Genomic DNA, 27,663 nt, shown 5'->3' on the forward strand with positions numbered 1-27,663 from the left:
ATGTCTACATTCTTTTAGCTGATTACTTCATTTATTAATTGTATATGTTTAATATCCTTGCACAAAAGCTTATGTTGCTTCCTGATTCTTTGTTTTTTGTTTTTAAACCCCACTGCTGCCTTTTTAATTTTAAGACATGCAATCTTTAATTTTAATCATTTAATATTATAGATATTAAATAACATAAATCTCGTTCTAACTCGGGAAAATCAGCAAAATAAAACCTCTAGATTCTAAATGCTAGATCCATTTTACTTCTCATTCTTATTATTGCAAAGCACTAAAATCTCTAAAATTTGCTATAATTTTAAGTTATGCTGGTTTACATTTTTTATACACATGTGAAACTTGCCATAAGTAAAATAGAAATAGTTATGAATTCTCTTTTGTGGAAGTGGAAGACATTTTTCAATAGTGTTTCCAGAGCCTGGTAGAGTAGAAGTGATTGAGGATTTAAGCAGTAAGTACAAGCTAATAAAAGTAGTCTATATTTTCTCTTGCACATTCTTCTAACAAATATTATTTTAGATATTGGATCTGAATTTTTGAGCTTTCTAAGTGGTGGGTTGATTGCTGGGACATTTTATTTCAGTGGGCTTAAATGTTCCATATCTTGCTTTAAACAGCAGTACATTCATTATCATTGGAGTCTTTGAAGCCTTTTTGCAATCCCTGAGATTCTACAGTCTTGAACCCTAGCAGCCACCATCCCCCAAGCCCCTTCTCAGCTTCCCATTCCTAGAAATAGGGCCTCAGTCATCTGATTTCTTTTTGTTTTCTTAGCTGCGTTGGGAGTTCAGCAACCATCGTTACTAGGAGCATCCCCTACCATCTACACTCAGCAGACAGCGTTGGCAGCAGCAGGTTTGACTACCCCAACTCCTGCCAACTATCAGCTCACTCAGACTGCAGCTTTGCAGCAACAAGCCGCAGCTGCTGCCGCAGCCTTGCAGCAGGTATCTCTTTAGCAGTTAATGTAGCTGCTCTAAAAACCCTGTTGAGCCTCAAAAAGAAATTCAGATGATTTTTTTTAAAAGATATTTACATATTCAGACGTGGTTTTAATGGTTCTTAGATGGCACTAGATCATGTGTGATCATTTAAATAAAATTTAGAAATGTTTTTATTGTTTTTATTTTTTTTATTTGTTTAGGTTTTTGCAAGGCAAATGGGGTTAAGTGGCTTGCCCAAGGCCACACAGCTAGGTAATTATTGTCTGAGATCGGATTTGAACCCAGGTACTCCTGACACCTAGCGACCCCAGAAATAAGTTTTTAACAAAGATTTTTTTGGTTATTCAAGCACTTGTGGAAGTCACCATTTTCTTCATTTTAGCATAGTGAGATTTAACTATTTACAGTTTTTAAAAATGCAGTTCTTACTACATATAGAACTTTGGGTGGAATTTTCTTAAATTAAATTTCTGAATGTTTCTCTGAATAATGTTTTTTGATCTTTTCCAGCAATATTCACAACCTCAGCAAGCCTTGTATAGTGTGCAGCAACAGGTTTGTTCCTTTTTTTCCTTACTTAAAAATATACATACTTGACTTTTTAAAGATATGTACTTTGAAATTTGGGTAATTTTTAATTTAATTTCCATCTTTATCTTAGAAATTCCTTTACCTTTCTGGGCTCACCTGTAGAATGATGGAGTTGAGCTAGATGTCTTCTATGACCTTAAAGGGTGGTGTATGAACAAAATATATTAAAAGGTGATATAATTGGGAAAGTTTATTATTTTAGTCAGTTGACAATATGGCCAGATGGATTCTCAAGCTAAAGTAAAATTTATGTAAATACACATGAACAACTTTCATTACTGTTAGAAAAAAAATAAAATTTGATGCTTAATATACATTTCCCCTATCCTTCCAGTGAAATTCAAGGGTGAAAATTATTTCTCCAGAGACTATTCTGACTTTGCCTTAGGTTCCATTCCTATTTATAGTGGGTGAGTGCCAGCCTTCACCCCATTCCTGGAGGTCCTGTTCACATCCTGGTGACTCAAAGCTGTTGTCATGGACACAGCTGCATGACTCTCCATCGTACTGGCCTACTCTGTTCTTGAGTTGTTTTCAGTGTAGGATAAAGTAACCACTCAGAGCTCTAGAGGACTGGCTCACTTTTCACAGTGAAATGAGTAAAGTTTTTCCTTAGAAAGATTTTATTTTGAGTTTTACAATTTTTCCCCTACTCTCGTTTCCATCCCCCCCCAACCCCCACAGAAGGCAGTCTGTTAGTCTTTACATTGTTTCCATGGTATACATTGATCTAAGTTGAATGTAATAAGAGAGAAATCATATCCTTAAGGGAAAAAAAATAAAGTATAAGAGTTAGCAAAATTATATAATAAGATTTTTTTTTTTAGATTTTTTTTTCAAGGCAATGGGGTTAAGTGGCTTGCCCAAGGCCACACGGCTAGGTAATTATTAAGTGTCTGAGGCCAGATTTGAACTCAAGTACTCTTGACTCCAAGGCCAGTGCTCTATCCACTGCGCCACCTAGCCGCCCCCAAGGTTTTTTTTTTTTAATTAAAGGTAATAGTCTTTGGTCTTTGTTCAAACTCCACAATTGTTTCTCTGGATACAGATGGTATTCTCCATCGTAGATAGCCCAAAATTGTCCCTGATTGTTGTACTGATGGAATGAGCAAGTCCATCAAGATTGATCATCACCCCAATGTTGCTGTTAGGGTATACAATATTTTTCTGGTTCTTCTCGAAATGAGTAAAGTTTGCAAAATATTTAATATGCATCTCATTGGAAACCTATGACAACCCTATGTGATAGGTCAGTGCTTCAAACATTAACACACCCATTTTACAGAAAAGGAAAGCACTCAGTGAGATTAAATGTTCACTCAGCTAGGAAGTATCAGAGCTGAGATTTGAACTCAGATGTTGCTGCATCTGAATCAGACTGCCCTGAGGAGCAGTGCTAAGAAACCAGGTTAGGGAATTTTATTAAGTGAGAATGTCAAAATAGAAAAACATGAGATATATTTAATAGTTTTATAATAAATAACTTGGATTGTTTGTGTATGGAGTAGAAATGAAAATGTAGTCATAGGTAAAAACGTTTGCCATTTTTAAAAGCATACATATGTATTTATCATTAGCATTTGATATATCTATTTGCCTCATATTTAAATACATATTATGGCTATGTGATTCGCTTGCTTTTTTCTCCCTACTTTTAGTTGCAGCAACCTCAACAGACTTTGTTAACACAGGTTAGTTTGACTTGATTCTTTATTTTCATTCTGTACTTACCACAAATAGATGATTGTCCATTATACTAGAAAAAGAAGTATGTCATCTTATAACTTAAATGTTTTTTGGACATAAAAATCTTTTTTAGCTTTATTCTTAATTCTAGTAATAAAAAAGGACAGATCTGTTTCATTTTTGCATGGATTTACTGAAATTACTTGTCTTTTAAGCTTATCTGTATTTTGGCTTTCTTTTTTTCTTTTTTTTTTTTAGATTTTTTTTTTTCAAGGCAATGGGGTTAAGTGGTTTGCCCAAGGCCACACAGCTAGGTAATTTCTTAAGTGTCTGAGGCCAGATTTGAACTCAGGTACTCCTGACTCCAAGGCCAGTGCTCTATCCACTGTGCCACCTAGCTGCCCTGTATTGTGGTTTTCAATGGATTTCTTTTGGATAAGTGTTTGAGATGTAAGAGATTGCATTTGTAGTTTATATGCCAATTATATTTTTAAAGGAGTGCAAATCTAAAACCCATATATCTAATAGGTTTAATAGAGAAACTACATGCTTTTTCATGTACTCAAGCTGCTTAGCATTGAGATTCCAGGTTAAAGAGCAAAAATCAAATCCCAGTACTTTGACACCTCTATGTCCAACAAGCTCATACAAAGGGATCTTTCACATATGGCCCTTCTGCCCTCTTTGCACCTTCAGCTTAAATCTCTGCATTTAATTCTATGGGTCATGGGGACACTTTCAGTGTTCATCTGATGGAAATTAGAAATATGGCAGAGTGAGCACCAGACTAGAAATTATCCTTTCTTTCAAAGAGATGCTTTCACTGGGGCTGTTCTCCAGCAGACCTCCACTTTCCAAATCCATATTTGCCCTCAGTTGGGCAACTTCACTACATTTCTCAGTGTCTTCTCCATGCTGAGTGTGGCTCTCCATTCCCAAAGCAAACACTCATTCTAAGCTGATCTAGCTTCTATGTTTTTTTTTCCCATTTCTTACTTTTTTGGAAGAAATTATTCTGACCACCCCAGACTGTCCCTCCTGTGCCAGGGGCTTATTCAACTGTCATAACTTTGGAGAACAGGAGTGGTGTGCTGACCCTCAGGGTGTCCAGTCCAGTTAAAGGGAACTTTGGGGAAAGAGAAAGTTCTTTTCAAAATTTCTTTTTTGTTTATTTCTAAAAAGTTCCCACAATTTTTACTCCATCTCATTGAATAAACCCATGACCTTGTTGGTGTACATAGTCCATCTCAAAGTACAAACAGGGCCTGATGTAGCTCCCTCTCTTTGGTATGTGTACTTTGTGACTATATCCTCTCCAAGAGGCCAGACAAGGCACATCCTGAGCCATTTACTTTGGGGGTCTCTTTGTTTGTAGCCAGCTGTTGCCTTGCCTACAAGTCTGAGCCTATCCACTCCTCAGCCAGCAGCACAAATTACTGTCTCCTACCCAACGCCACGGTCAAGTCAGCAGCAAACGCAGCCTCAGAAGCAGCGCGTTTTCACAGGAGTTGTTACAAAGCTACATGATACATTTGGATTTGTGGATGAGGATGTATTTTTTCAACTCAGGTAAGCTGTGCTCTTGACCACAGTCAAACTAGAGAAACCAGGACTTGAGAAGGCCATGAAGGATCAAGCTGCCTCTGTTGATGTAGGGCATTTTTATATCAGTAAAGCAAAGGAAAAAAGATAGTGGGGGGAGGGGGGGATGTTTAATGTATAGTCAAATTAAAATTTGTGTGCCAGTTGACATGGCTGGTCCTTTTGTTATTAATTATGTAGGTAAAGCTTCTTTTTTAAAATGTTATCAGTAAGGATTTACTAATAAGTTGTTTGTATTTCTATATTAACTGTATTTTCTTAGTTCTATTAGCTTCTTTAAGGTTTTACATAGTTTCTCTCATTTGATTCTCATAACAACCTTGTGATGTAGATTGTGTTAGCCCTTTTTACACTTGAGACAGAGCAGTTAAATGCTGGTTCAGGGTATATAGCTGAGTAAATGTTGGGGGCAGTACCAGAACTCAGACCCTTCTGACATCATGTCTGTCAATAAATCAGTCAACTTACTAAGTACCCATCATGACCAGGTATGCTGCTAAATGTTGAGGATCCAAGAAAGACAAAAACAATCCCTCCTGTCAGGGAACTCAATCTGAGGAGACCACATGCAAACAAATATGCATACAGTAGATAACAGGAAAAATTAGAATCAGCAGAAGGAAGGTACCAGGATAAGCTTCTCATAGAAGGTGGGATTTTTATCTGGGACTTGAGGGAAGTTAGGAGATGGAGATGAGAAAGGAGGACTGTCCAGGTATTAGGGAAGCCATTAAAAATGCTAATACTGAGATCATCCAGGGTATTTGATGATGGAGCAGAAGGGAGGTCAGTGTCATTGTATGGAGGTAGGTGAGGGCTACAATGTCCAGAAAGGTGGTAGGGAACCAGGCCATGAAGGGCTTTTTAATGTCACTCAGGATTTTGTACTGGAGCCACTGGAATTTGAGTAGGGAGTTCACTTTAGGGGCTAAGGAAGAATTGATAAGCGAGCAGAACCCCCATTAGCTGTTGCAGCAAGTTAGGGGGTGTGTGTGTGTGTGTGTGTGTGAGAGAGAGAGAGAGAGAGAGAGAGAGAGAGAGAGAGAGACTGTCAGAGAGTGAAAAGTTGAAATCAGCTTAGATGTGAAGGGTAAGCGATGAGAAGTCCTGGGTGACGGGAGGACAGTGGTGTACTCAAGAGTAACAGGGAAGGGGGAAAGATGTGATGTTGAGTGTAAGGTGGTTTAGTTGGAGATGTGTGAAAGGCAGATGAAGGCGTAGCTTCATAGCCACTGTCCAGGTGTTGCCTATTGAACTGGACTTTTACTCATTACACTTAATTAATAGTAGAATTCTTCATTTCATTCAGCAGGCCTGTGCTATAACAGGCCTTATGTTCAGCACTAGAGTTACAAGGGCAAAAGTTCAACAATTCCTGACCTCAGAGAGATTCCTTTCTGCTGGGGGAATAAACACAAAACATTTGCAAAGTACAATAAAAATATCAAGGATCAACTAGAGATGAAAAGAGAAAATACTCCAGGAATGGCACACAACTTGGGCAAAGGTGTGGGGGTACACATGGCTTATTTGAATGGAACAGAGAGTATAGGGAGGGGACAAATGCAGCCATTGATCAGCTAACCTGTAACCCTGCTTCTAGTAAACTGCCAATATAATACTCCGTAGCAGTTATTAAAGGACTAACATGCAGAGAGAATAGTGAGCAAAAGTGTCAGATAATTCAGTTTTGTGTCAAATTGAAATGTAAGAAAATATCAAACAGTGATGAGTGGTGACCTCAGAACAGTCCCAGATCAATCATTGAGCCTCATTGTGGATGATAGACAAGTGTATTTGCTCTTATGGTCTATGGCTGCAGATAATCAGTGTGTTAATGTGAGAAGCGAGAGACAGGGTGAGTGTGCTTCATTTCTGTGTGTTTTGCTTGGCTTTCATGCAGCCTCCCCACCTCTCCAGCTCCCCATTCTTTCTCATCTCTTTTAAGAGCAAAGTTACAAATACTGGGAGACTGAACTGAAAAAGAGAGTGCCCTAGAGGAATGTGGTGAGGATTATTGTAGGAATCAAAACTCAGAGGTACTCCTGTTGTTTCTCCATCAGCACTTCCTTTATTAAATTAGACACAAGTCTTTACATGTCCATGTAGTGATGGAGAGGCTGCTCTTAAGGACCCCGGAGTAGAATCCTACCCCTCACCTTTTGAGAGCTTCCTTCTCTGAAGTTTCCTATGCACCTGTAAATCAAAGCAGTGACCTTCACCTGTTCTTAAAAAGGAAATGACTTCTTGTTTACAGCGCTGTCAAGGGGAAAACCCCTCAAGTAGGCGATCGAGTGTTGGTGGAAGCCACCTACAACCCCAGCATGCCTTTCAAATGGAATGCTCAGAGAATTCAGACCCTGCCAAATCAGGTATGTGTATGAGGACAGCAAAAGAAACTTGGTAACGCTGAAAGAGAAATCTCCTAAGCCTCTTAAGGGCTTCTCTTTTTTTCCTCCTAGAATCAGTCTCAGACCCAGCCTTTACTGAAAACGCCTCCAGCTGTGCTCCAGCCCCTCACCCAACAGACTGCTTTTGGTGTTCAGGCTCAGCCTCAACCACAGTCATTGCTGCAGGCCCAGATTTCAGCAGCATCGATTACACCTTTGCTTCAGACTCAGCCACAGCCTTTATTACAGCAACCACAACAGAAAGGTATCATGTTCAAGAGATCTGGATTCAGATTAATGATTATTTAGAGATCCAACACTAAAATTGTGCAGCTAAGTACAAAAGGATGGGGAAGTGTTATGTTCAGTTTGAACTAAGAGAGTTGAACATAGAAGAAATATGAAATTTTTTTCCTTAAATTTTTTCACTCTTTAGTAAATCCCAGCCAGACTTCAAAACTCACTGATTCTTCATCAGAGAATAGTGCAGACCATGGATTATATTGATTTGCCTTGTCTTACGGACTCATGAAATGATATTTCCCTATTTTAAGTGTTCGCTTACCAGTTTATGCTGACTTAAATGAGATTGTGTCCAATTGTGCTTTATGAATGTGATATAAGGTATGTAGTTGGTGCTTACTATTTACCTTTGAGAGAAAAGCCGTTGCTCCCTCTGGATTTTACCATTTAAATAGATGATGATAGAATGTTTAAGCACTAAGACCTCTAGTGTGCCTTTTTTTTTTTAGTTTTTTTTAGGTTTTTGCAAGGCAGTGGGGTTAAGTGGCTTGCCCCAGGCCAAACAGCTAGGTAATTATTAAGTGTCTGAGACCAGATTTGAACCCAGGTACTCCTGACTCCAAGGGTGCTTTATCCACTACGCCACCTAGCCGCCCCTAGTGTGCCTTTTGATGCTACAGCACCACTTTTTGTCATTCTAGCTCCTGAGTTAGTTCTAGCCTGGACTTTGAGTTGCATTTAATTATCCCTTAAATTTCAGTGTGATAATTATTACTTAAATTTCCCAAAAGTTTAGGACAATTATTCCTGTGTTAAAATTTTTCTATAAGAGACATTCTAAAATTTTATTTTTTAAAAGGATGGTTGTTTGAAACTTGTAACATATTTTCCATGGAAACAGTATTTTATGATGATGGTTCCCTCTAGGTTTCTAGATATACATTTAACACATAATATAGCTTAAATACAGTAAATTTTTCTTTATGTTTTCAGGGGGAAATGGGTTCTAAGTTTCAGGCAGGAACTCAGTTCTAATCTCTAGGTGACATTCTACTTTCTCCTGGGCAAGAAGGGAGCGGACTCTTATAGTACTGAGGAAATAGGTGCTTCAGGTGGGAAGGTGAAATGTTTCATCTCTTACCCAGATAGTTGAGTCTTTGGCCCATTCATATTTGAGGGTAAATTGGGAGATCCTTGTTCTCATATTTTGCTCTGATGGTAAAGAAATTAATGTTCCTTAAAAAACTTGAAGCTATCCTCTCCCTTTAAATTGTTTTCTGTTTAATGAAAAACTGCACGTGATCCTAGCAGTAGTTTATCATATGAATGTTCTTGCGAGATGGATAATGAATTATCTTTTCAGAATTCTTTATAAGTTGTATTTCACTACAATCTACATACTAGAGAGGTATTATTCAAGTTAATGATATATACAGCAATAAGTAATGTATTGCATCCATCTTAGACTTAGTTTCCAAAAAAAGCATCATCCTGAGCAGCACTGGCAAGTTTCCTATGAACCTTGAACCTCCAGCAAGGATAGAATTGAATGCTTTTTTACCGAATACTAATTAAGATTCCTGCTTTGCAAAAATTGATGCTCTTCATTCCTCTTCCTCCTAACAGTTCTACTATGATTGAGAGCTACTGATTGTAAACCAGTTTGTAATTAGTTTTCAAATGTTAGGTAAATTCATTTCTTTAATAATTTGAATAAGTTTTTTCATCCCTGAACAGATAGGACAAACGTTTCAAGGCCAGTAAATTTTACCTACTACCATTTGTGCTACTAATTGTAAAAGAGAAGAAAAAATTTCACTCTTGTCTTCTGAAGAGGGATTATCTTTGTTATTGTGATTTTTATTTAGTTGAGTTGTGATAGTTGCATTCCCCATATTTTTTAATGTCTGCATTGTAACAAAAACATTTCTTGGTGGAATGGTGTTTTCCCTTGAAATAGATTTTTTAATGGTTATTTTAAAGATACCCTATTCACCAATCTATGAAGTATGTCATCAAGAAAGTATTTAGTGTCTGAAAATACCAAATTATGATGATGATGATGATGATGCCTTTTTATCCATTTCACAAGTCACAATTCTGTATATATGTAAGCAACTGTGTATAAAATTGAACTAGGTGATGGTTTTATAATTTGTAAGAATATATTCTAAAGTGTGTCTATATCTCTTTAAGCTGGTTTGTTACAGCCCCCTGTCCGTATAGTTTCACAGCCACAACCAGCACGAAGGTTAGATCCACCATCCAGATTTTCAGGGAGAAATGACAGAGGGGACCCAGTTCCTAACAGAAAAGATGACAGAAGGTATGATGTTACAGGAACTGTGATAGGAACTCTTGGCTGTTGCTTTTTTGGCCTGTTAAAATGCTTATTTTTAAAGATTTGTTCTCATAAACTAGAAGCAAAAGTAATTTGTATTAAACTTTTCCTTTAAGTCGTGAAAGGGAGCGAGAGAGACGTAGATCTCGGGAAAGATCGCCTCAGAGGAAACGTTCCAGGGAGAGATCTCCCCGTAGAGAGAGGGAGCGGTCACCCCGAAGACCCCGGCGCGTTGTTCCTCGTTACACTGTTCAGTTTTCAAAGTTTTCACTAGATTGGTAGGTCCTTATCTTTTCAATGTTATCTAATTCAAGATCTTTATCATAGCCCCTAGTTATCGTAATTTGTCAGAATTTTGCATGTTAAGTCTGCATGTTAAATTTAATTTGATTGTCTGGAGTTCAGTGCCTGCTGATTTTGCTAACTTAACCTAAACTTGGTTGCAAATAGGATTTAATAGTGACAGAAATTTTATTGGTCAGTGATTGGTATTGATAAGTTTTAAATAGCTGATTTCATTCATGGATATCTCTTGATTCCTCTACATTTATTACTCATGCCCTTAGTACTTCAGTTTTTCTTCAGGATAAAATGCATTTCTTCTTTTATATTTGTTTTTGACATCTTATGATAGCCCCTTCTTAAGATCAAATTCCTCATTTTTCCTGAAAAACACCTACCTTTTAAATTGTTTTCTAAAAATAAGTTTTATCAAAAATGGTTTCCTAGAGATCTTTAAATTTCCTTAGTCTGTAGGGTTGATATGGTCACCTACAGAGTTTCTGCAGGTACAGGGAACAGACAATACTTGCTCATCCTTTGCAATTCTTTTCCAAAGATAACCTATTTTGAAGATAAATTTGACAAATTAATAAATGTAAATTAATAAATGTTGTAACTGTATTACATCTTTTATTTAGTGCCATAATACACATTCACCAATCATTAATTTCAGGTTAATTAGTGGAGCTAAGGTATGGATAGTTGCCTTTGGATAGATTGCAATACTTTGAATATGAATATGAATAATTCACTGCAGACTAAAGGCTGGAACACTAAGCATTTTTCTTACCTTGCTCATTGCCTTTCAAAGACCCCCCCATTTAAGAACTCCACCTGCAGTTTTGTGTGGAGGGTCCTTAATTAATGGTTTTGGTTTCAAAAGGAACTACTTCCCCTGCACTGTAGGCTTCTGTGAAAAGAAGGCAGGGGAGGGATTGTGGAGATAGCAGTAAGGATGCATTTTTTTTGTAGAACTTATTTCTCAATAGATACAGTTTTTCCCATTCCTTTTTTCTCCTTTTAGAAAGTGAAACTTACTAAACTTAAAAGCATGAATTCAGTCTGTTACTGTGTAGGTAACTGGGTTTCACTGTGCTGGGGTAAGACTTTGGTCTTTAATATTATGTGACTGTGCCAATCCATACTAATCTAAGCTTGCTATTTTAGTCATTATTTGTTTATGTTTTACAGCCCTAGTTGTGACATGATGGAACTAAGACGACGTTATCAGAATCTCTACATCCCTAGTGACTTTTTTGATGCTCAGTTTATGTGGGTCGATGCTTTCCCTTTGTCACGACCATTCCAACTGGGAAACTACTGTAATTTCTATGTCATGCACAGAGAGGTAGATCCTTTGGAGAAAAATGTGGCTATTCTTGACCCGCCTGATGCCGATCACTTGTATAGTGCCAAGGTTTGTATTCTGCTGGGGACTTGGACAGTTATTTGGATCAGAAAGGAAGAGAGATGATGGTTTTTAATTAGCCTCTCTTTGCCCTTCATCCTTCTACTCTCAAATTGGGGAGGCGATTGATTGCTTGTCCCTTACATAGTTTGGAGGAATCTGAAGATGAAAGGAATGGTATCAGTTATGACATCATGATGCACCTAGAAGAAAGAAAGAAAGGCACTACTAGGTCTCTGCCTTCAGGGGCCCAGAAATGAAACTTTGAGGGTACCTACCGCATGGCCAGTAATCTTCAGGGGCAGCAGTTGAGAAACTGCTTACTGCACATGACTTTGTAATATTGGAAAAATACTATTAATAGCTTCCCTCGAAAAAAAAAGATGAAATCGATACCCATGTAAGGTATTTATGATTCAGTGCCTCTGCTGAAGCATCATGCTCCAGGGGTACTATTGCATAATGAAGTTTATATATTAAGGGTATATATAGTTTTGCCACTTTCATTTTCTTCCTTACCACTTTAGACTATTTTGACAGGATTGAATTATTTGACTATGTAATAGGTAATGCTGATGGCTAGCCCTAGTATGGAAGACTTATATCACAAATCATGCGCACTTGCTGAAGATCCACAAGAACTTCGAGATGGATTTCAACATCCTGCTAGACTTGTTAAGGTAAAATGGCTATCCATTGACCAGCGTTTTTTGTTTGTTTTGTTTTTTAATTACAATTTTCCATATGTTAAATAGAATGCAGATGTTAATATTGGGTGATTCTAGAGTTTATGTGGCATACTTGATGTCATCGTGGTGTTTGTAGAATGTAAAGACATTGGTACATAGCATTGTATGCTGAATGTAACCCTATGTTAAGAGTGATAATGAAATGGAGTGTATTTTCACATCTTTAAAACTTCTATCTTGAGTGTGCAATTGGGATTAAATCTGGATATGAGGAAATTTTTTGCAAGGTTGAGTTGTGATGAATAAAATCCTATTCCATTGCTGAAATACAGTGTGGAACATGATGAACTGAGCTCTTCCTTGGCCCATAGTCCCCCCAAGCTTAGTGAGGTGGATGGTGTGAAGGGGGTGTATGCACGTTTCCTTTTCAGGTACTTGCATCATCTGACATTTGGAGTTCCAGCAATATAACAAAGCATTTAATCCATTCTTTGTCTTTGACTTAGTTTTTAGTGGGCATGAAAGGCAAGGATGAGGCCATGGCTATTGGAGGCCACTGGTCTCCCTCACTGGATGGACCAGACCCAGAGAAAGACCCCTCTGTGTTGATAAAGACTGCTATTCGTTGTTGTAAGGCTCTGACAGGCATTGATTTAAGTGTGTGCACTCAGTGGTAAGTACCCATCTTCTTCATATGACTGGCATGAATAGAAATGTGCGAATAGTGATTTAGATGTGTCTGTCAATCTTCCTTTTTTCCCCACCATCTCATTTCGCAAGCTTGAGCGATGCAGGTAAACTCCTCAAAGGAAAGTCCCATTTGTAGCCAAAACTTGTTTGGTGCCAAAAATGTTGAGAATGGACTTAAGGACTAATGGTGATGAATTGCAAACTGAATTGTGTTTTGTTACACTGTACTTCTGCAGGGAATGTATGTTGGAAATGTTTTTCATTTCATGCGTAGCTGGAGAAGACCGACAAGAGAGAACTTCTTTCATTATAATTCTTTTGTCATGAAGTAAACTCTGTAGTTGCTGACTCACTGCCCAGCCATATTTTCTCTTGAGGCTCATGTGTCTTGTGCGTCTTGTACTGTTGTTCAGACCTAATTTGAAAAAGCTCTCACTCCCCACACCCGATCGATTTGTGTGCCTTCCCTGAGGGGGCCCGGGAGCGTGGGGTGACTAATTGAGGGTGCTGGCCTTGGGCCGCACCACTTCCCGTGAGCACGCTCTGCTCCGTGGAAGAGAGCCAAGCTGGACAAGCGCACCAAAGAGCAACTATGGCTTCTGTAATTTTTTTTTCTTTAGACCAGCCTGAGGTTCTGGCAGCAAAAATTCTTTACTTGATGTGCTACAAGTGAACTAGGGTCTTTAAAGTGTATTTTAGAATTTTTTTTCCAACATGCTTCTTCCCTTGCAACAGGTACCGTTTTGCAGAGATTCGCTACCATCGCCCTGAGGAGACCCACAAGGGGCGTACGGTTCCAGCTCATGTGGAGACAGTGGTTTTATTTTTCCCGGATGTTTGGCATTGCCTTCCCACCCGCTCAGAGTGGGAAACCCTCTCCCGAGGATACAAGCAGCAGCTGGCCGAGAAGCTTCAGGGTGAACGCAAGGAGGCTGATGGAGAACAGGCACTGAACGCTAATCCCTTTTTCTATTCCCGCTTCTCACAGGCACAGGAACACAGGCACAAATGCACATATCACACACTACACGACAGACACACACGGAGGAACATAACTGATAACCGCGACTGGTCACCCAGCTTTCAGCAGAGTAGTTGTCCGCTCCGTCCTCTCAAAACCAAAGCCCAAACCCAGACCAGTCCGTCAATCACGCTGACGTAATGAGTGCTGAGACCGAGGAAAGCGACTTGTGCTTCAATTGCACAGAGCTTGGTTTTCATCGTAGGTCTAGTGGCTGGAATCGGGGACCAGTTGTTGAGCGAGATTCAGTATTAAGCCATTTTAAACATTTTGCCATTTTCTAAAATTATAAAAAATTTTCTTTTTCACGGTCATCAGTTCTAATGGATATTTGAAATTGGACAACCACAAGTCTGAGAGCTTTGAAATTTCAGGCTATGTGGCAACGTCTTTGGTACATTTTTAAAGGTCTGACTAAATCAAGATTAACTCTGGGTGGCTTGAAAATTGGGGCAAGATCACACACTGTGTGGTTAGTGGAGACCATCAGTGTCTGTGCATCCCTGAAATCCTTTGTGTTGTAATTTATCACCCTTTTGTGTTTCACAGATCTGGCTTTGATTGGCTGATGAGTGTCTTTGTGATCAGTTAAAGTGGTAGAATGTATGTACGTGGACTTGCCTAAACAATAACTTTAGGAGAAGACAATCTGAAACACTTGTGACCTTGCACAGATCAGCAACAGAATTTTAAGAATAAATGAATATTCTTTTAAGGCTTCAGAATAATAATTATGCTCTAACTTTGTGTGTCAGGATGAAGAAGAGAAGGATGATGGTGAGGCGAAAGAAATCTCCACACCCACCCATTGGTCTAAGCTTGATCCAAAGACAATGAAGGTAACTTTCTGAAGATGGTGCTTGGCTCAGATCTTGGTTCCCCAGGCTTTGGGGGATTTGGGGGAACTTTTCTGATGGGACAGTTTCTGGAGGAAAGGTCTCTTAGGAAGAAAGCTGTGGTGGAGGCTTACTTAGTAGCCATTTAATAATAATATATTATGTGTAGGCATTCTGTTAAGGTATTTGGAGAGATACAAAGATAAATAAAAATGAGATTACCCAAAGATCTTAGGATCTAAGAGAGGGAAGACAGACAAACAGATAACTACATTGTCAAATTAATAATTTAAAGAAAAAGATACTACTTAGAGATTGAAATTGCAAATTAAGCAATAATTGATCATGTAGTTGGTCAGCATTTAATAGGTCCTTATATTTTATATATAAAACAAAATTGTGGCCAAGTTTAAATGAGACCTTTGTTTATCCCTAAAAATTTTTCTGCCCTTTTCAAAAAATATGTTATTCTTAGGCATGGTGCTAAGCTGTCACTGATAAGCTTATATTCTGGAAATATAACTCCTCTTTGAAACACTTCTCCTTTTCCCAGAAAAATAACAGCTTCAAGGTAGTCAGTCACAAGTTTCAAAAGAAACCAGAAATAAAAGACCAAGGATCAGGAAACATCAATGGGAGGAAGAGTTGATCTGTTATATAGAAAAGTATAGACTGCAGCAGCAGCATTTTAGCATCTCTTAGTTGCCTCTTGCCCACTTTCATCAAACCTCCTACCTCAGCTCAATTCAAATTTGTTATCCTGGGCACTAGTAGTCTTGAACTATGGAAACAAGCTGTCCTAAAGGACCAAAGTGAGTTCTCACTCTAGGAGCATTAGCAGTTGGGTTAACCACATTATAGGCAGTTTGGATATTTTGTGGTTGAGACTTCTAATAATGACACTGATAGTGAAAACAAATTTTAATAATGTAGGCTCTTTGTGATTTGGGTTTGGTCAGTGGGGTTTTTTTTTTTAGGATATTGGAATTAAATAAAATTTGAATTATCTTCTTGAATTGGATTTTTTTTAGACCCTGAAGGGACCAATCCAAAGCACTCATTCTGCTTACTGATGCAATTGAGGCCCATATAAAGATGAGATTTTATGTAGAAGAATAGAAAAGCTATGGTTCTGTACCTTTATATCTGAAGTTAGCATCAGGCCTAGATTATTTGAGAGCCAATTCCATCAAGTAAATTGCCTTTGATATTTTTTCTTTTCAATCCTAAACATTATAAATTTTTTCTATATTCTTTCCAGGCAAATAATAAAATCTTTGCACAGATCATTGTAACAGGAACAAATAGGAACATAGAAATATCCAAATGAGAATTAAATAATACCAAAAGGAGCAAATTTTGAAAATCTTTAATTAGCTGGCATGAGATCTCTAATCCTCAAGATCTAGCTCTTTCTCCCTGATGTGGTCAGAGTAATAAACTGACACTATCAACTTCTGCAAATTAAGAAATCCAAGGTGTCCCAAAAGTCTTAACTCTGATGTTGGCACTCCATTGGTGAACAGAAATTAACATCTAAAGCCTTCAGTTACCTGTAATGGAGATGTGATTAATTAGGTTGCTGGTTAATTGAAAGGTCATGGCCTACTTGGCTACTTTATTCAGTAGTATGTGCCCTTAAAGCATCTTTCTTTGGGCCTATATTTGTAATGAGTTCACTATTTGTGCTAGCTTCTGAGGTTAGATAAAAATTCTTAGTCTTTTCCCTCAACGAATTTATAATTGCTAAGGGACGATAAGACACATAGGGAAATGTAATATAAATTAGAAAGTGGTAGGGGCAGTTAGGTGGTGCAGTAAATAGTACATGGGCCCTAAGATTATGAAGACCTGAGTTCAAATCCAGTGTTAGATACTTAATAATTACCTAGCTGTGTGACCTTGGGCCAGGTTACTTAAGGCCATTGCCTTGCAAAAAAAGTACTTATCAAAGAACATGGTCATCATGCATAAGAGGGATCCAGAGTGAGATGAGATTGGGTGAAGGGCTGATTTCTAACTGAACAGTTCCAAGTTGAGTTTTTCCAAGATGTGGATCTGGAAGTTTGGAGGAGGACATGGGTGGAGACCATGAGTAATGCTCAAAAAAGTATACTGTATGTGGGACATGTTTGGAGGTTAAAAGTCCAATCAATTAGAAATTAGAGCCTGTGAGGAAAGGAGTTGACGTTATAGAAGACTGTAATACTGCAGGTTAAGGAGTTTTTACATAATAACCTAGACTGAAGGGAAATGTTGAAGTTCTTTGACAAAGACTGGCATAATCGCAGGGGAAGAAATGTTATCAGATTAAACATATTAAGAATGTTAATAGTAGAGTGCAAGATGATTAGAATAGTGAATGATTGGATGAATGAATTGTTTATTATGCTTCCTAAGTGCTGGGAGGGCAAATGCAAAAACAGAGACAATCCCATAAGATAGTCCTTTTCCATAAGGAACATTCGAATAGGGAGAGATCACAACCTGAAAAGTGGTGGCCAGGGATGAGTACAGTGATAGCAAAGAGAAGAAAAGAAGAGCAACACTGAAGAGGGTGAGATCCTTAGTTAATGACAGAGTTGATTTCAGTATGGGAGGGTTAAGGTTTAGAGTTAGTGAAGCATGACTGGAGCCAGACCTAGCCTAAATGAAATGGATGACTGAGGCAATTGCTAATCAGAGGCCCCATGTTAGGACTTCCCAGAGATGAAAACTTTCTTCCTCTAAAGTATACTTGAAATGGTGAGTTTAGAAGTGGAAAGATCTTTCAGGAAATTCTTCTTGTAATCCAGGGAAGAATAGAGGTGGTGGCTCTGAAAATGGAAGGGGTATGAGAGACATTGAAGATAATGAGTAGGTTGTGTGGGACCAGGCTGATAAGGTTGACAAAGATGACTCACAGGAGCATTGCTTTGGGGAATTGGTACTGCCATTGAGAGTTAGGGAAAAAGAGCAGGTTTGGGGGAAATGATCATAATTAATGGTCTTCAAGAGCTACAAAAGATCTTAAGGGTGAAGTGAGTTCCAAGTCACACCAAAAAGAGCCATGAATGTAAATCTTTCCCCATTTTGTTACATGTTCCATAGTAATTCTACAGTTCCTTGAGTCATTATCTTCACCATCAGATCTTGTTTTTTACAAAAGGGATGAAATATGATTGTCTTAAAAAAAAAACCAAACCCAACACTTAATTCTTCATTGGATCTTAATTCACCTGGAAGCTCTCTACAAATATGTAGAACTTGTATAACTCTTGTCCTTGTCTATAAATTTGCTACCTGCTGGAGGCTTCACTTTCTTCTGACTTCACAAGGGTACCTGGAGTCTCTGGGTGTTCATCTGTCATTCTTCTCCATGGAGCCAGCCCATCTGCCCTTCATCTCACCCATTTCTTTGATCCCTTCTTTTACATCTTGTTTGAAGTTCCCCATTGTCCATAAGTATGACCAGAGGAAACAGATGGACAGTGCCTGGGTCATCTATATTGAATAGGAGAAGGAAAACAGAATGAATTACCTTGAGGAAATTGCAGAACTCCTCCTAAGGACTCCATTCTTTCCATGGAAATCATCTTAAGGTCCACATTGAATTGGCAGCAAGATATGGAATCCATCAATCTCTGAAGAATTAAAAAATAGCACAAATAGGTCCCTGGAAAGATGCCTTGTGAGCATTCACATGTAACCAAATGAGGAGCTTCGAAGAACAGGAGTTTACTCTCATACCTTGTGTTTTATTTCATGTAAAAACCAAGTACAGTTTTGTAGTGGATAGACACCTGGTGTTGGAATCAGGAAAGTAGTCTGAGCCATCCTGGCTTGTGTATCTCTGGGCAAGTGTTAAGACTATGTAGCCTTCAGAGACTTGGCTGATCTACAGAGACATTTTTCTCACCAGTGAAATTACAAATCTCCCATTTCAAAAGTGACAATACTAGATTTAAAAAAAAAATCAATTGAAGGTTCTTGTTAATCAGTTTTATTTTAAGTACGTTAGATTATGATTTTATTCACTTGTTTCATTAAGTTGCTTGGTTTTTTGTTTTTTTGTTTTTTTACTAAACTCTGGATCCTTATTGAGTTGGTTCCTTATTTTGATTTCATGCTTTTAGATTGTGTTAATTTATATGCTTAATATATACTCATTTAGGTAAATGACCTTCGTAAAGAATTAGAAAGCCGAGCTCTTAGTTCTAAAGGATTAAAATCCCAGTTGATAGCCCGCCTGACAAAACAGCTTAAAGTAGAAGAGCAGAAAGAAGAACAGAAGGAGTTGGAGAAATCTGAAAAAGAAGAGGAAGAAGAGGAAGACAGGAAATCTGAGGACGATAAAGAGGTACGGCCTTGGCGCAGAGTTTTGGGGTCTAGGGTGTTGGTGTCAGTTCACTAGGTGCTCCAAGAGGATTGTACGTTCCTGCATTAATTTCTCCAATCCCCAGTGTCTCCTGGTACCACTAGGAGAGAGTGTTGGTGCTTTCACTAGGTCATCTCTTGGGAGCCAAGCCTTGGGTGAGGAACCTTGCCTCAAACCTGGAGGTTGGCCCTCCTGGACTGTGCTGCCAGAGTCTTGGACTCCCAGACCACGCTCTCTCAAGGGAGGATTGGTAGAATTTAGGTTTAGAAAGCAAATCATGGAGAGCTTTTGTCCCTAGCCCTTTCTCCTCTCAGGGAGTGGCTTCTGTCCAGTCTTCCATTGCCTTTGATTGTACTGTAATAATGAGACTAGGTCTTCAGGTGAGTAGGGTCTCTCAGCTGTAGTGATTCTAACTTCAAAAGCATCACCTTTTCAATAAACGTGGCAAGGCAATCAAACTCTTTTGTTTGTTTGTTTGTTTGTTTATTTATTTAGATTTTTCAAGGCAATGGGGTTAAGTGGCTTGCCCAAGACCACATGGCTAGGTAATTAAGTGTCTGAGGTCGGATTTGCACCCAGGTACTCCTGACTCCAAGGCCAGTGCTCTATTCACTGCGCCACCTAGCCGCCCCCAAACTCTTTTGTAAGGAAAAATATCCAATTATAGACTTGCGAGAAAATAATTTTTGGTTATTTGTTACCTTGAATTTGTGATTTAGCTCATACCACATTGAAAGCCTATTGAAAGCAGCACAAGTTCCCTTTAGTCTCTAAAGCCTTTCCCTCACTATCTCACTCCAGCCCACATTTTCAAACAGTCCTCATTGTTCCCCCCATGCATGCTGTGGTTCAGCTTGACCACCTGACATGTTGTCTCTCCCATAGAGAACTTCTGCCCATCATCATGCTTTGACCCAGGCTATCCCCCTGTGCCTGGGGCACTGAACCTCTTTCAGCTCTCTGCCCCTTAGAAGCCTTTGCCCTCTTCCTACACAAGACCTTTCCCTCCAACTGCTGGTTTCTCATCTTTCTTCCTCCTTGAAAGTGACTTAGAATCTTGTTGAACTTTTCTTGTATGTACATGTTATTTCCCCATATGCAGTATAAGTTCCTTGAGGGTAAGGACTGTTGAGTTTTGCCTTTATATTCTTGGTCCAGCGTAGTCACTTAACCAGGATTGATTGATATGCTTTGCTCTAATACATATGGTTCACACCAAAACACCAGCAAAAAGAGTTAAACTGAAATAAGTGGGGAACTCTAGAAGCTCGTTGATTTATTTGACTGGAGAGAAATGTAGGAGAACTGGTACCTAGTATCTTTTGTTAGTCTCTGATGTGAGTTTGTTGGCCTTCTCAATCTGTTAGGTCACAGCAAAGAATAATTAAGAAAATTGCCATTATCTTTCAAGTCATTTGACTCACAAACTTTTCTTCTTTCTTAAAGACTAGATTTTTTGATAATGCTCATTTGATAACATAATTGCATGTTTGACTTAAAAGGAAATAGGTTTATAAACATTTTGAAATTTGAAATGCATAGGAAGAAGAAAGGAAACGCCAGGAAGAAATGGAACGTCAGCGCCGTGAAAGGCGGTACATTTTACCTGATGAGCCTGCCATCATTGTACACCCTAACTGGGCTGCAAAGAGCGGCAAGTTTGACTGTAGCATCATGTCTTTGAGTGTACTTTTGGACTACAGATTAGAGGATAACAAAGAACATTCATTTGAGGTAATTTTACTTTGATTTGGTCCCCTTTTAAACAGACAGGTTGTTTACTAGATCAAGGGGAAGAAGTTCTTTGGTATAGCAATACACCCAGAAATTTTCATGCTAATGGGTTGACTTTATTAGCTCTTCTCTAACTGGCATTTTATTCTAAAACAACTAAGCCATATCCACATAGTAATGAAATACCAGAGCTGAAGAATGAGAAGGTATGCATGATTTAGTTACAAAACTTTTTAATATTGAATGGTTTGCATTTAACCATGTGTCTAAAGGTTTATATCCTTTTTCTAAAATAAAATTGAAATTTTTCATGCCTAAATCAGAATGGCATTCCTTAATTAAAACAAAATGGAACAACGTTCTCAGACTTCTAGGCATAAGAATAGTGTACTGTAAATTAGTGGTATCAACCTCAAATAGAAGTATGTGCCCTCGGCAAGCCACATATTGACTTTAGAAAACCACACGTTAACATTTATATTGTGTTGTGTTTTTATTTGCTTTAACATTTTCCATTTACATTCTTTTTTTTATTAAATTGTTTTTTTTTTTTTAAGATATTCCAATTACATGCTAATCTAGTTTGAGTTGTACCACTAGCTGCAAGTTTGACACCTCAGCTCTGAGTGTCAAAACACGGTGTAATTCTATGTTTTGGATTTACGGAATAGCAACCAAGCCAAAATTCTGTAATGATATCCATTTGGATGGAATCAGCTCCAAATAGGAGTTTTTATTGTACAAGGTCTCTTTCAATAATTCATGCTTGCATTTGATCCTTGATTAAAAATCTTGATCTTGGGGCAGCTGGGTAGAGCACCGGCCCTGGAGTCAGGAGGACCTGAGTTCAAATGCAGCCTCAGACACTTAATAATTACTTAGCTGTGTGGCCTTGGGCAAGCCACTTAGTCCCATCACCTTGCGCGCGCGCACACACACACACACACACACACACCCCTACCTTGATCTCCCAAACAGAATGGAGTAAATTAGGGGAAAATTTAGTAAAGATTTATTTTTCCCAACTGATAGTTCTTCAAAGGGAAGAAAAGGTCAGAATGATAGAATATCAATTTTATTCCACGGATTACTTTCTTAATAACATTTGTAATCATAAATGTCTCAAGATCCTTTTGCTAAAAGCTGTTAGAGGATCAAAGATGAATGCATTCATCACGGCAACATGGGAGACATCTGTATGGCCCTGGGCAAGTCATTTGACTTCTGGATTTCATTTTGATCTCTAAGGTTCCTTCCACTCTGAATCCTGTGAATTCATTTTCTCATGAATAAATAGAAGAGACATCTAAGCTCATCTATATTCCACTTGGATACCAGTTCCCAGTTTTGAGGAGTTTTAAGTTTTACAAAATCCTGGTTATTTTTAAGTACCATTCTGGGATTAGTTAGACAAATCATTTCATTTCTCTCTCTCTCTCTCTCTCTCTCTCTCTCTCTCTCTCTCTTTAGGTTTTTGCAAGGCAAATGGGGTTAAGTGGCTTGCCCAAGGCCACACAGCTAGGTCATTAAGTGTCTGAGACCATATTTGAACCCAGGTCCTCCTGACTCCAAGGCCCATGCTTTATCCACTACGCCACCTAGCCACCCCTGACAAATCATTTCAACCAAGAATGACCATGTAGTACCACAAAATGAGTTATAAATCTTGATCACTTTAATACTAAACATGCTGCATCTCCTCCTTTTTTTTTGTATTTTATTATTTTCAATGTGAAAAAACCATCATACAGAAGTGTTCTTAAAGGACATGAAATACACAAGAATCACAAATTCAGGGAGTAGAATACGATAAACAATAGTCTGTACATTTTTAATAGTCTCCTTTTTTAACAATTTGAAACAAATGAAATTTGTTACAAAGAAGTTACCAAGTGCTGCATTTTGTTTGTACAGATTGCAACCTAAAAACCATGCTATAAGTAGGGAATTATTGTAATAAAAATCAAAAATAATTTCAAAATCCCCAAAACACAATGGGATCGAAGAGTTTTAGTTAAAAGATGCTCATAATTGGATTATTCATCTGAAAATAAAGTTACAACTTTTTTTTCCTATTTAAAATTGGAGAAAAGTTTCTTTTGGTTAAAAAACAAATTAAAACCAATAAAAACACTTCTACTAATAACCATAACTTCTACAGCAATAGAATACAAGCACTTAGAGACCTTAGAGAGATCTTCTTTGACCCCATTAGAATTTTGAGATCACAATAAATTATTACAAGGGCATCATCATCAGTCATTTGTTTTTGTTTTATGTTCTCTAAAATAAGAGTGCCACCAGATAGAACCAGAAACATAAAGCATATAAACCTGTTACCTCATCTTTTAAAAATTGGCCACTGTCTTATTGAATAATAATTTCAGCCTTTCAAAAGGCTCAGGATTCCAGTGATGTGGGTATATGCCGACATCAGAGGAGACTGCACCTTTTACATGCTTTCAAAAAGGATTTCATAAATATTTGAGTTTTTGGGTTTTTTTTCCTAGCAAAAAATCATCACAAGACAGACACTTAGAGAGTGATGATTAAGTTCTTGTTAGCTTAATCTTAATTATCCAAACACTCTAACTTAATCCTTCATTATCAAGAGTTCATTTGCTCATGGACCCTCCTGTATGTGGCTAGCCTGGACTTTGAATAGCAGGTAGTCTATCACGAGGGAAATCCTCAGAGCCTTTCTAGTTTGCTGGAAGGTGCTAACTTCTGGACCACTCAGCAGCCCAGGATCAGCTCCACCAAGAATGGGGCACTGGAAGAACACTTTATACAATATTATGTTAAACCTAATACAAATTACATATCAGCTTTTAAAAATTATGTGAAAATACTTTTAATCTCTTCATTTATAAATCCAGTCAAATTTTCATTTTCAGCATTATTTTTAATCATTCCAGAGCAAACTGTTTAAAAATAATGCTGAAAATGAAAATTTGACTGGATTTATAAATGCATCTCCTTTCTTAAGTGCTTCTTCATTGAAGGGGAACCACATTTACCCAGTTCTCATATTTACTAGTAATGCCTGTGAGGCTTAACCTTTTCTTTTTCAGTTAAAACTGGTTTCTGTTTATATAAATAAGCTTATATGTAGCTTGGTCTAGGTCATATTTGTGGTTAATGAACTTAGAATGTATGTTCTCTTTTTAAATTTTAGCTGATGCATTAGATTTTCATATTTATTTTTACTAAATTCCCTGTTATGGGAGGATAGACATTCTGGCTTATCAGAAATGTTGGTTGAGTATCATGTATGTATCTTGATTACCAATTTTCAAATCATTAAAAAACCTTTGAATAATATTTGAATTCTTCAAAAGAATTGTTTAATGAAATATACTTAACTTAAAACTGCAATAAACATAATATAATCTTTGATTCAAAACACATCAGGATTTTGCTAGACCATAAAGTTTTTATGAATATCAGTTGTCATTGTGATCTAAGTGCTGGAAAGGACTTAGATTATGAAGATTTATTTTTGAAGACTCTTGGAACAGCTAGCTTTTACTATGCTGAAAACTAAGGTTACTTGATCTTTTTCTGTTTAGCTGAATATTCTTTGTTTAAATTTTTAAAGAAAGAGGCATTTTTAAAAGATTTTTTATTTCTTAAATCTTTTTGTAGGTTTCATTATTTGCAGAACTCTTCAATGAAATGCTCCAAAGAGACTTTGGTGTCCGGATATATAAATCCTTAATATCCCTTCCAGAAAAGGAGGATAAGAAAGAAAAGGATAAGAAAAGCAAAAAGGATGAGAGAAAAGAGAAAAAGGAAGACAGGGATGATGAAATTGATGAGCCAAAACCAAAAAGGAGAAAATCTGGAGATGATAAAGATAGAAAAGATGACCGAGAAGACAGAAAGGTCTGCCAAATATTTCTAGAATTAGTAAAGCATGTTCACAGCCATTTTTCATTTTATCTTTTTCAGAATTCTGAAAACTTTGGTTTTGCTTTCTTGTATTTTTTATAATGTTGAAAAGTTTATGTTTTAGTCTTTTGGAAATGTGTTTGTTTACTACTATTCATTTACTTGCCAGTCTTGTCTGGTTTTCTAAGTATATTTATTCTTATATGTCCCCAGAAATTTATTGGGGAAAGACTCCTTTTTTCCAGGTAAAATAATGACTTGTTGTTTAGGATATAAAGAGATGCCTCTTGTTTCATTTTAAAGCATTTTAATTGCAGAAAGAAGATAAAAGGAAAGATGATAAAGATGATGATGAAACAGAAGAAGATAATAACCAAGAAGAGTATGATCCATTGGAAGCTGAAGATGCTGAAGATGAGGAGGATGGTGTGTTCACTTTATCATTTCTATATGCTTTTTTTTTATATTTTATTTTTTTTAGATTTTTTTTTTGCAAGGCAAATGGGGTTAAGTGGCTTGCCCAAGGCCACACAGCTAGGTAATTATTAAGTGTCTGAGACCGGATTTGAACCCAGGTACTCCTGACTCCAAGGCCGGTGCTTTATCCACTACGCTACCTAGCCGCCCCTTCTGTATGCTTTTAAGTGACTACTCAGGTCATATATTTTAGATTTCATAATGTATAACAAGGATTATTTATGTTCTGACATTTTTTTGTTGTCATTTTATGTAAAATTAATTCGTTCTTTATCCATAATGAAAAATATATGCCTTGAAAAATTGACTATGGGGATTATGGGGAACTTATCACCAAAATCCTTGCTTTGTAGGAAAGAACTTTCATAAATTTGCTTCTATTTTCTTCAGATTATTTTCTTATAGCATTTTTTCCTCTTCAACATTTTTAGCCTCTTAATTGTAATTTTCTTCCTGGAAAGATTTAAAAGCCTAAATGCTATTTTGAATAAGTACCTGTTTGTTCAGGATAACTTTATATGAAATAGACTCTCATTTTACTGACTATAACAATTAGAAACAGCCTTTATTTTAGAGTCAGTGATACTGAACTTCAATACACTCATGTGGCATTGTCTCAATATTAAATTGTGGAGCCAGGATCAGAATCCCTAAAGTTTAATATTAGATGCATAACTGTTAGAACTACAAGAAACCTTTGAAGTCTTTTTGATGAACCCCTTAATTTTACTGAGAATTCGTTGCCTCTGTCCTCTAGCACCAGATTCTATGTCTTTGCCCTGGTCGTTTTTAGTTTCATTTGTGGAATAGATAAGCAGTGTCTGAGCTTAGAATATTGTCATTTCTTTTATTATAGGTCTTTGTCCCTAAATTTGTAAGAAACTTTAAAATTTTGAAATCAGTTTTGTGTCTGTCTTTGTGAAAAAGTCTTGCTTTTTAATTTCTTCATTAAATATTGTATGTGAATTGAGTTACTTTACATTGAATATAGTGTTATTTCCTTATGTATTTTTGATGCTTTCTCATTCCCCATTCCAAGTATGTCTTCCTGTTCATCCACCTAGTATTTTTAATATAAAAGTGTCTTTACAGTAAGACTATTGATATCCTTTTTAAGAAATCATAAATATCATATTTCTATATACTTGATATTTTGGAAATGATTGTTCTGATTTAATATTTAGCCAATAGAAAGGTCATTTCTAACCCTTCTGATGAATACTCTAATTTTTGCTATGATTGCCTTTATTTTTTATTTGGTTTTGTTTTGCTAGACCGGGACGAGGAAGAGATGAATAAACGAGATGACAAAAGAGAAATTAATCGATATGGCAAAGAGCGAGCTTCTAAAGATAAGGTGCTTTGGAGTGAATAATAGACTCATCTAAGAAGTAGTTTGACTTCTAGGTTTTCTTGCTCTTTTATATAACAGTTGTCACTTTAGCAAAATTAACTTGAACATTTACAGATTTTAATTATTGGCTTAATTTTAAATTTTCTTTACTTAAATTGTACTTAAATTGTCCCCTTTTCTCTTGATATCTTACTTTACCCAAATATTAAAGATTCACTTCAAAATTCTAGCCAGTCAGATGAGTTGATCAGTTGTATGGCTATGTGTATGGGCACCCCCCCCCCCCCCCCCCCCCAAGGCAGTTCATTAGGTGTAGTCAAGAAAACTAGTTGAACCTGCATCCTTTCTCCCGTCTCTCCTCACACCTGTTAGACCCAGACCCCTTTGGGCTTTGACTGTCTCATTGAACATCTCAGATTTTTAAGGAGAGGATTTCATTGTGGGGCAAAACAGGCATCACTGTCCCCCTTCATTTGTCTTTTCTCTGCCTTAGGAAAAAGACAAGACCCAGATGATTACAGTTAATAGAGATCTTTTGATGGCCTTTGTTTATTTTGATCAAAGCCACTGTGGTTACCTGCTTGAGAAGGATATGGAAGAAATATTATATACTCTCGGACTTCATCTTTCCCGGGCTCAGGTAATTTGTTTTAGAAATATGTAGCAATAAATGTACTGGGTTGACTTTCAGAAAGGTTTTGAAAGGACTCTGGCAAACATTTTTGTCTCTGTTGATGTACATCTTGATTTGTTCGTGTACATGATGTGCATCTTGGAGTGGTAGTAGTTGAACCAAAACACCTGATTTTCCTGTTCAGTTAAAGATTTGGTTTGTAGCAATAAGTCATGCAAAGTAATCCTCCCAGCAGATAGGCAGAAATTTATCTTCCTTGCAAAGTCATGACGGCAATTTCTTTTAACTAACAGGTCAAGAAACTACTTAATAAAGTAGTACTCCGAGAATCCTGCTTTTACAGAAAATTAACCGACACCTCAAAAGATGAAGAAAACCACGAAGATTCTGAAGCATTGCAAGAAGATATGTTGGGTAATAAAAGTGCAGCCTTTCAGTTTACATCTTCAGATGGCATGGTTGATAAAAGTTAGATTTTTTA

The 27,663-nt window shown here is 37.3% G+C and overlaps 1 protein-coding gene and 1 non-coding gene across 3 annotated transcripts in view; both read left to right on the top strand.

The window, feature by feature from the left end:
* The window catches only part of CCAR1 (cell division cycle and apoptosis regulator 1), a 49,646-nt gene that overhangs the window by 16,128 nt on the left and 5,855 nt on the right, over nucleotides 1-27,663 (top strand). For both annotated transcript variants that reach the window (XM_074232411.1, XM_074232410.1), the window contains exons 3-22: nucleotides 784-956; nucleotides 1,464-1,508; nucleotides 3,203-3,235; nucleotides 4,606-4,799; nucleotides 7,090-7,204; nucleotides 7,295-7,487; nucleotides 9,662-9,791; nucleotides 9,923-10,084; nucleotides 11,280-11,505; nucleotides 12,063-12,176; nucleotides 12,692-12,858; nucleotides 13,611-13,821; nucleotides 14,652-14,735; nucleotides 18,886-19,071; nucleotides 20,632-20,823; nucleotides 24,472-24,711; nucleotides 25,035-25,143; nucleotides 26,469-26,551; nucleotides 27,042-27,188; nucleotides 27,476-27,596. In XM_074232411.1, coding sequence (XP_074088512.1) covers nucleotides 784-956; nucleotides 1,464-1,508; nucleotides 3,203-3,235; nucleotides 4,606-4,799; nucleotides 7,090-7,204; nucleotides 7,295-7,487; nucleotides 9,662-9,791; nucleotides 9,923-10,084; nucleotides 11,280-11,505; nucleotides 12,063-12,176; nucleotides 12,692-12,858; nucleotides 13,611-13,821; nucleotides 14,652-14,735; nucleotides 18,886-19,071; nucleotides 20,632-20,823; nucleotides 24,472-24,711; nucleotides 25,035-25,143; nucleotides 26,469-26,551; nucleotides 27,042-27,188; nucleotides 27,476-27,596 — 2,925 coding nt within the window. The remainder of the gene's footprint in view (nucleotides 1-783; nucleotides 957-1,463; nucleotides 1,509-3,202; nucleotides 3,236-4,605; nucleotides 4,800-7,089; nucleotides 7,205-7,294; nucleotides 7,488-9,661; nucleotides 9,792-9,922; nucleotides 10,085-11,279; nucleotides 11,506-12,062; nucleotides 12,177-12,691; nucleotides 12,859-13,610; nucleotides 13,822-14,651; nucleotides 14,736-18,885; nucleotides 19,072-20,631; nucleotides 20,824-24,471; nucleotides 24,712-25,034; nucleotides 25,144-26,468; nucleotides 26,552-27,041; nucleotides 27,189-27,475; nucleotides 27,597-27,663) is intronic.
* On the top strand, nucleotides 12,476-12,541 carry LOC141523206 (small nucleolar RNA SNORD98). The gene has a single exon (XR_012478397.1). It is a non-coding gene; the product is annotated as a small nucleolar RNA SNORD98 (small nucleolar RNA).

This window comes from Macrotis lagotis, chromosome 4 (genome assembly GCF_037893015.1).
Source record: "Macrotis lagotis isolate mMagLag1 chromosome 4, bilby.v1.9.chrom.fasta, whole genome shotgun sequence".
Taxonomy (NCBI): Eukaryota; Metazoa; Chordata; class Mammalia; order Peramelemorphia; family Peramelidae; genus Macrotis; species Macrotis lagotis.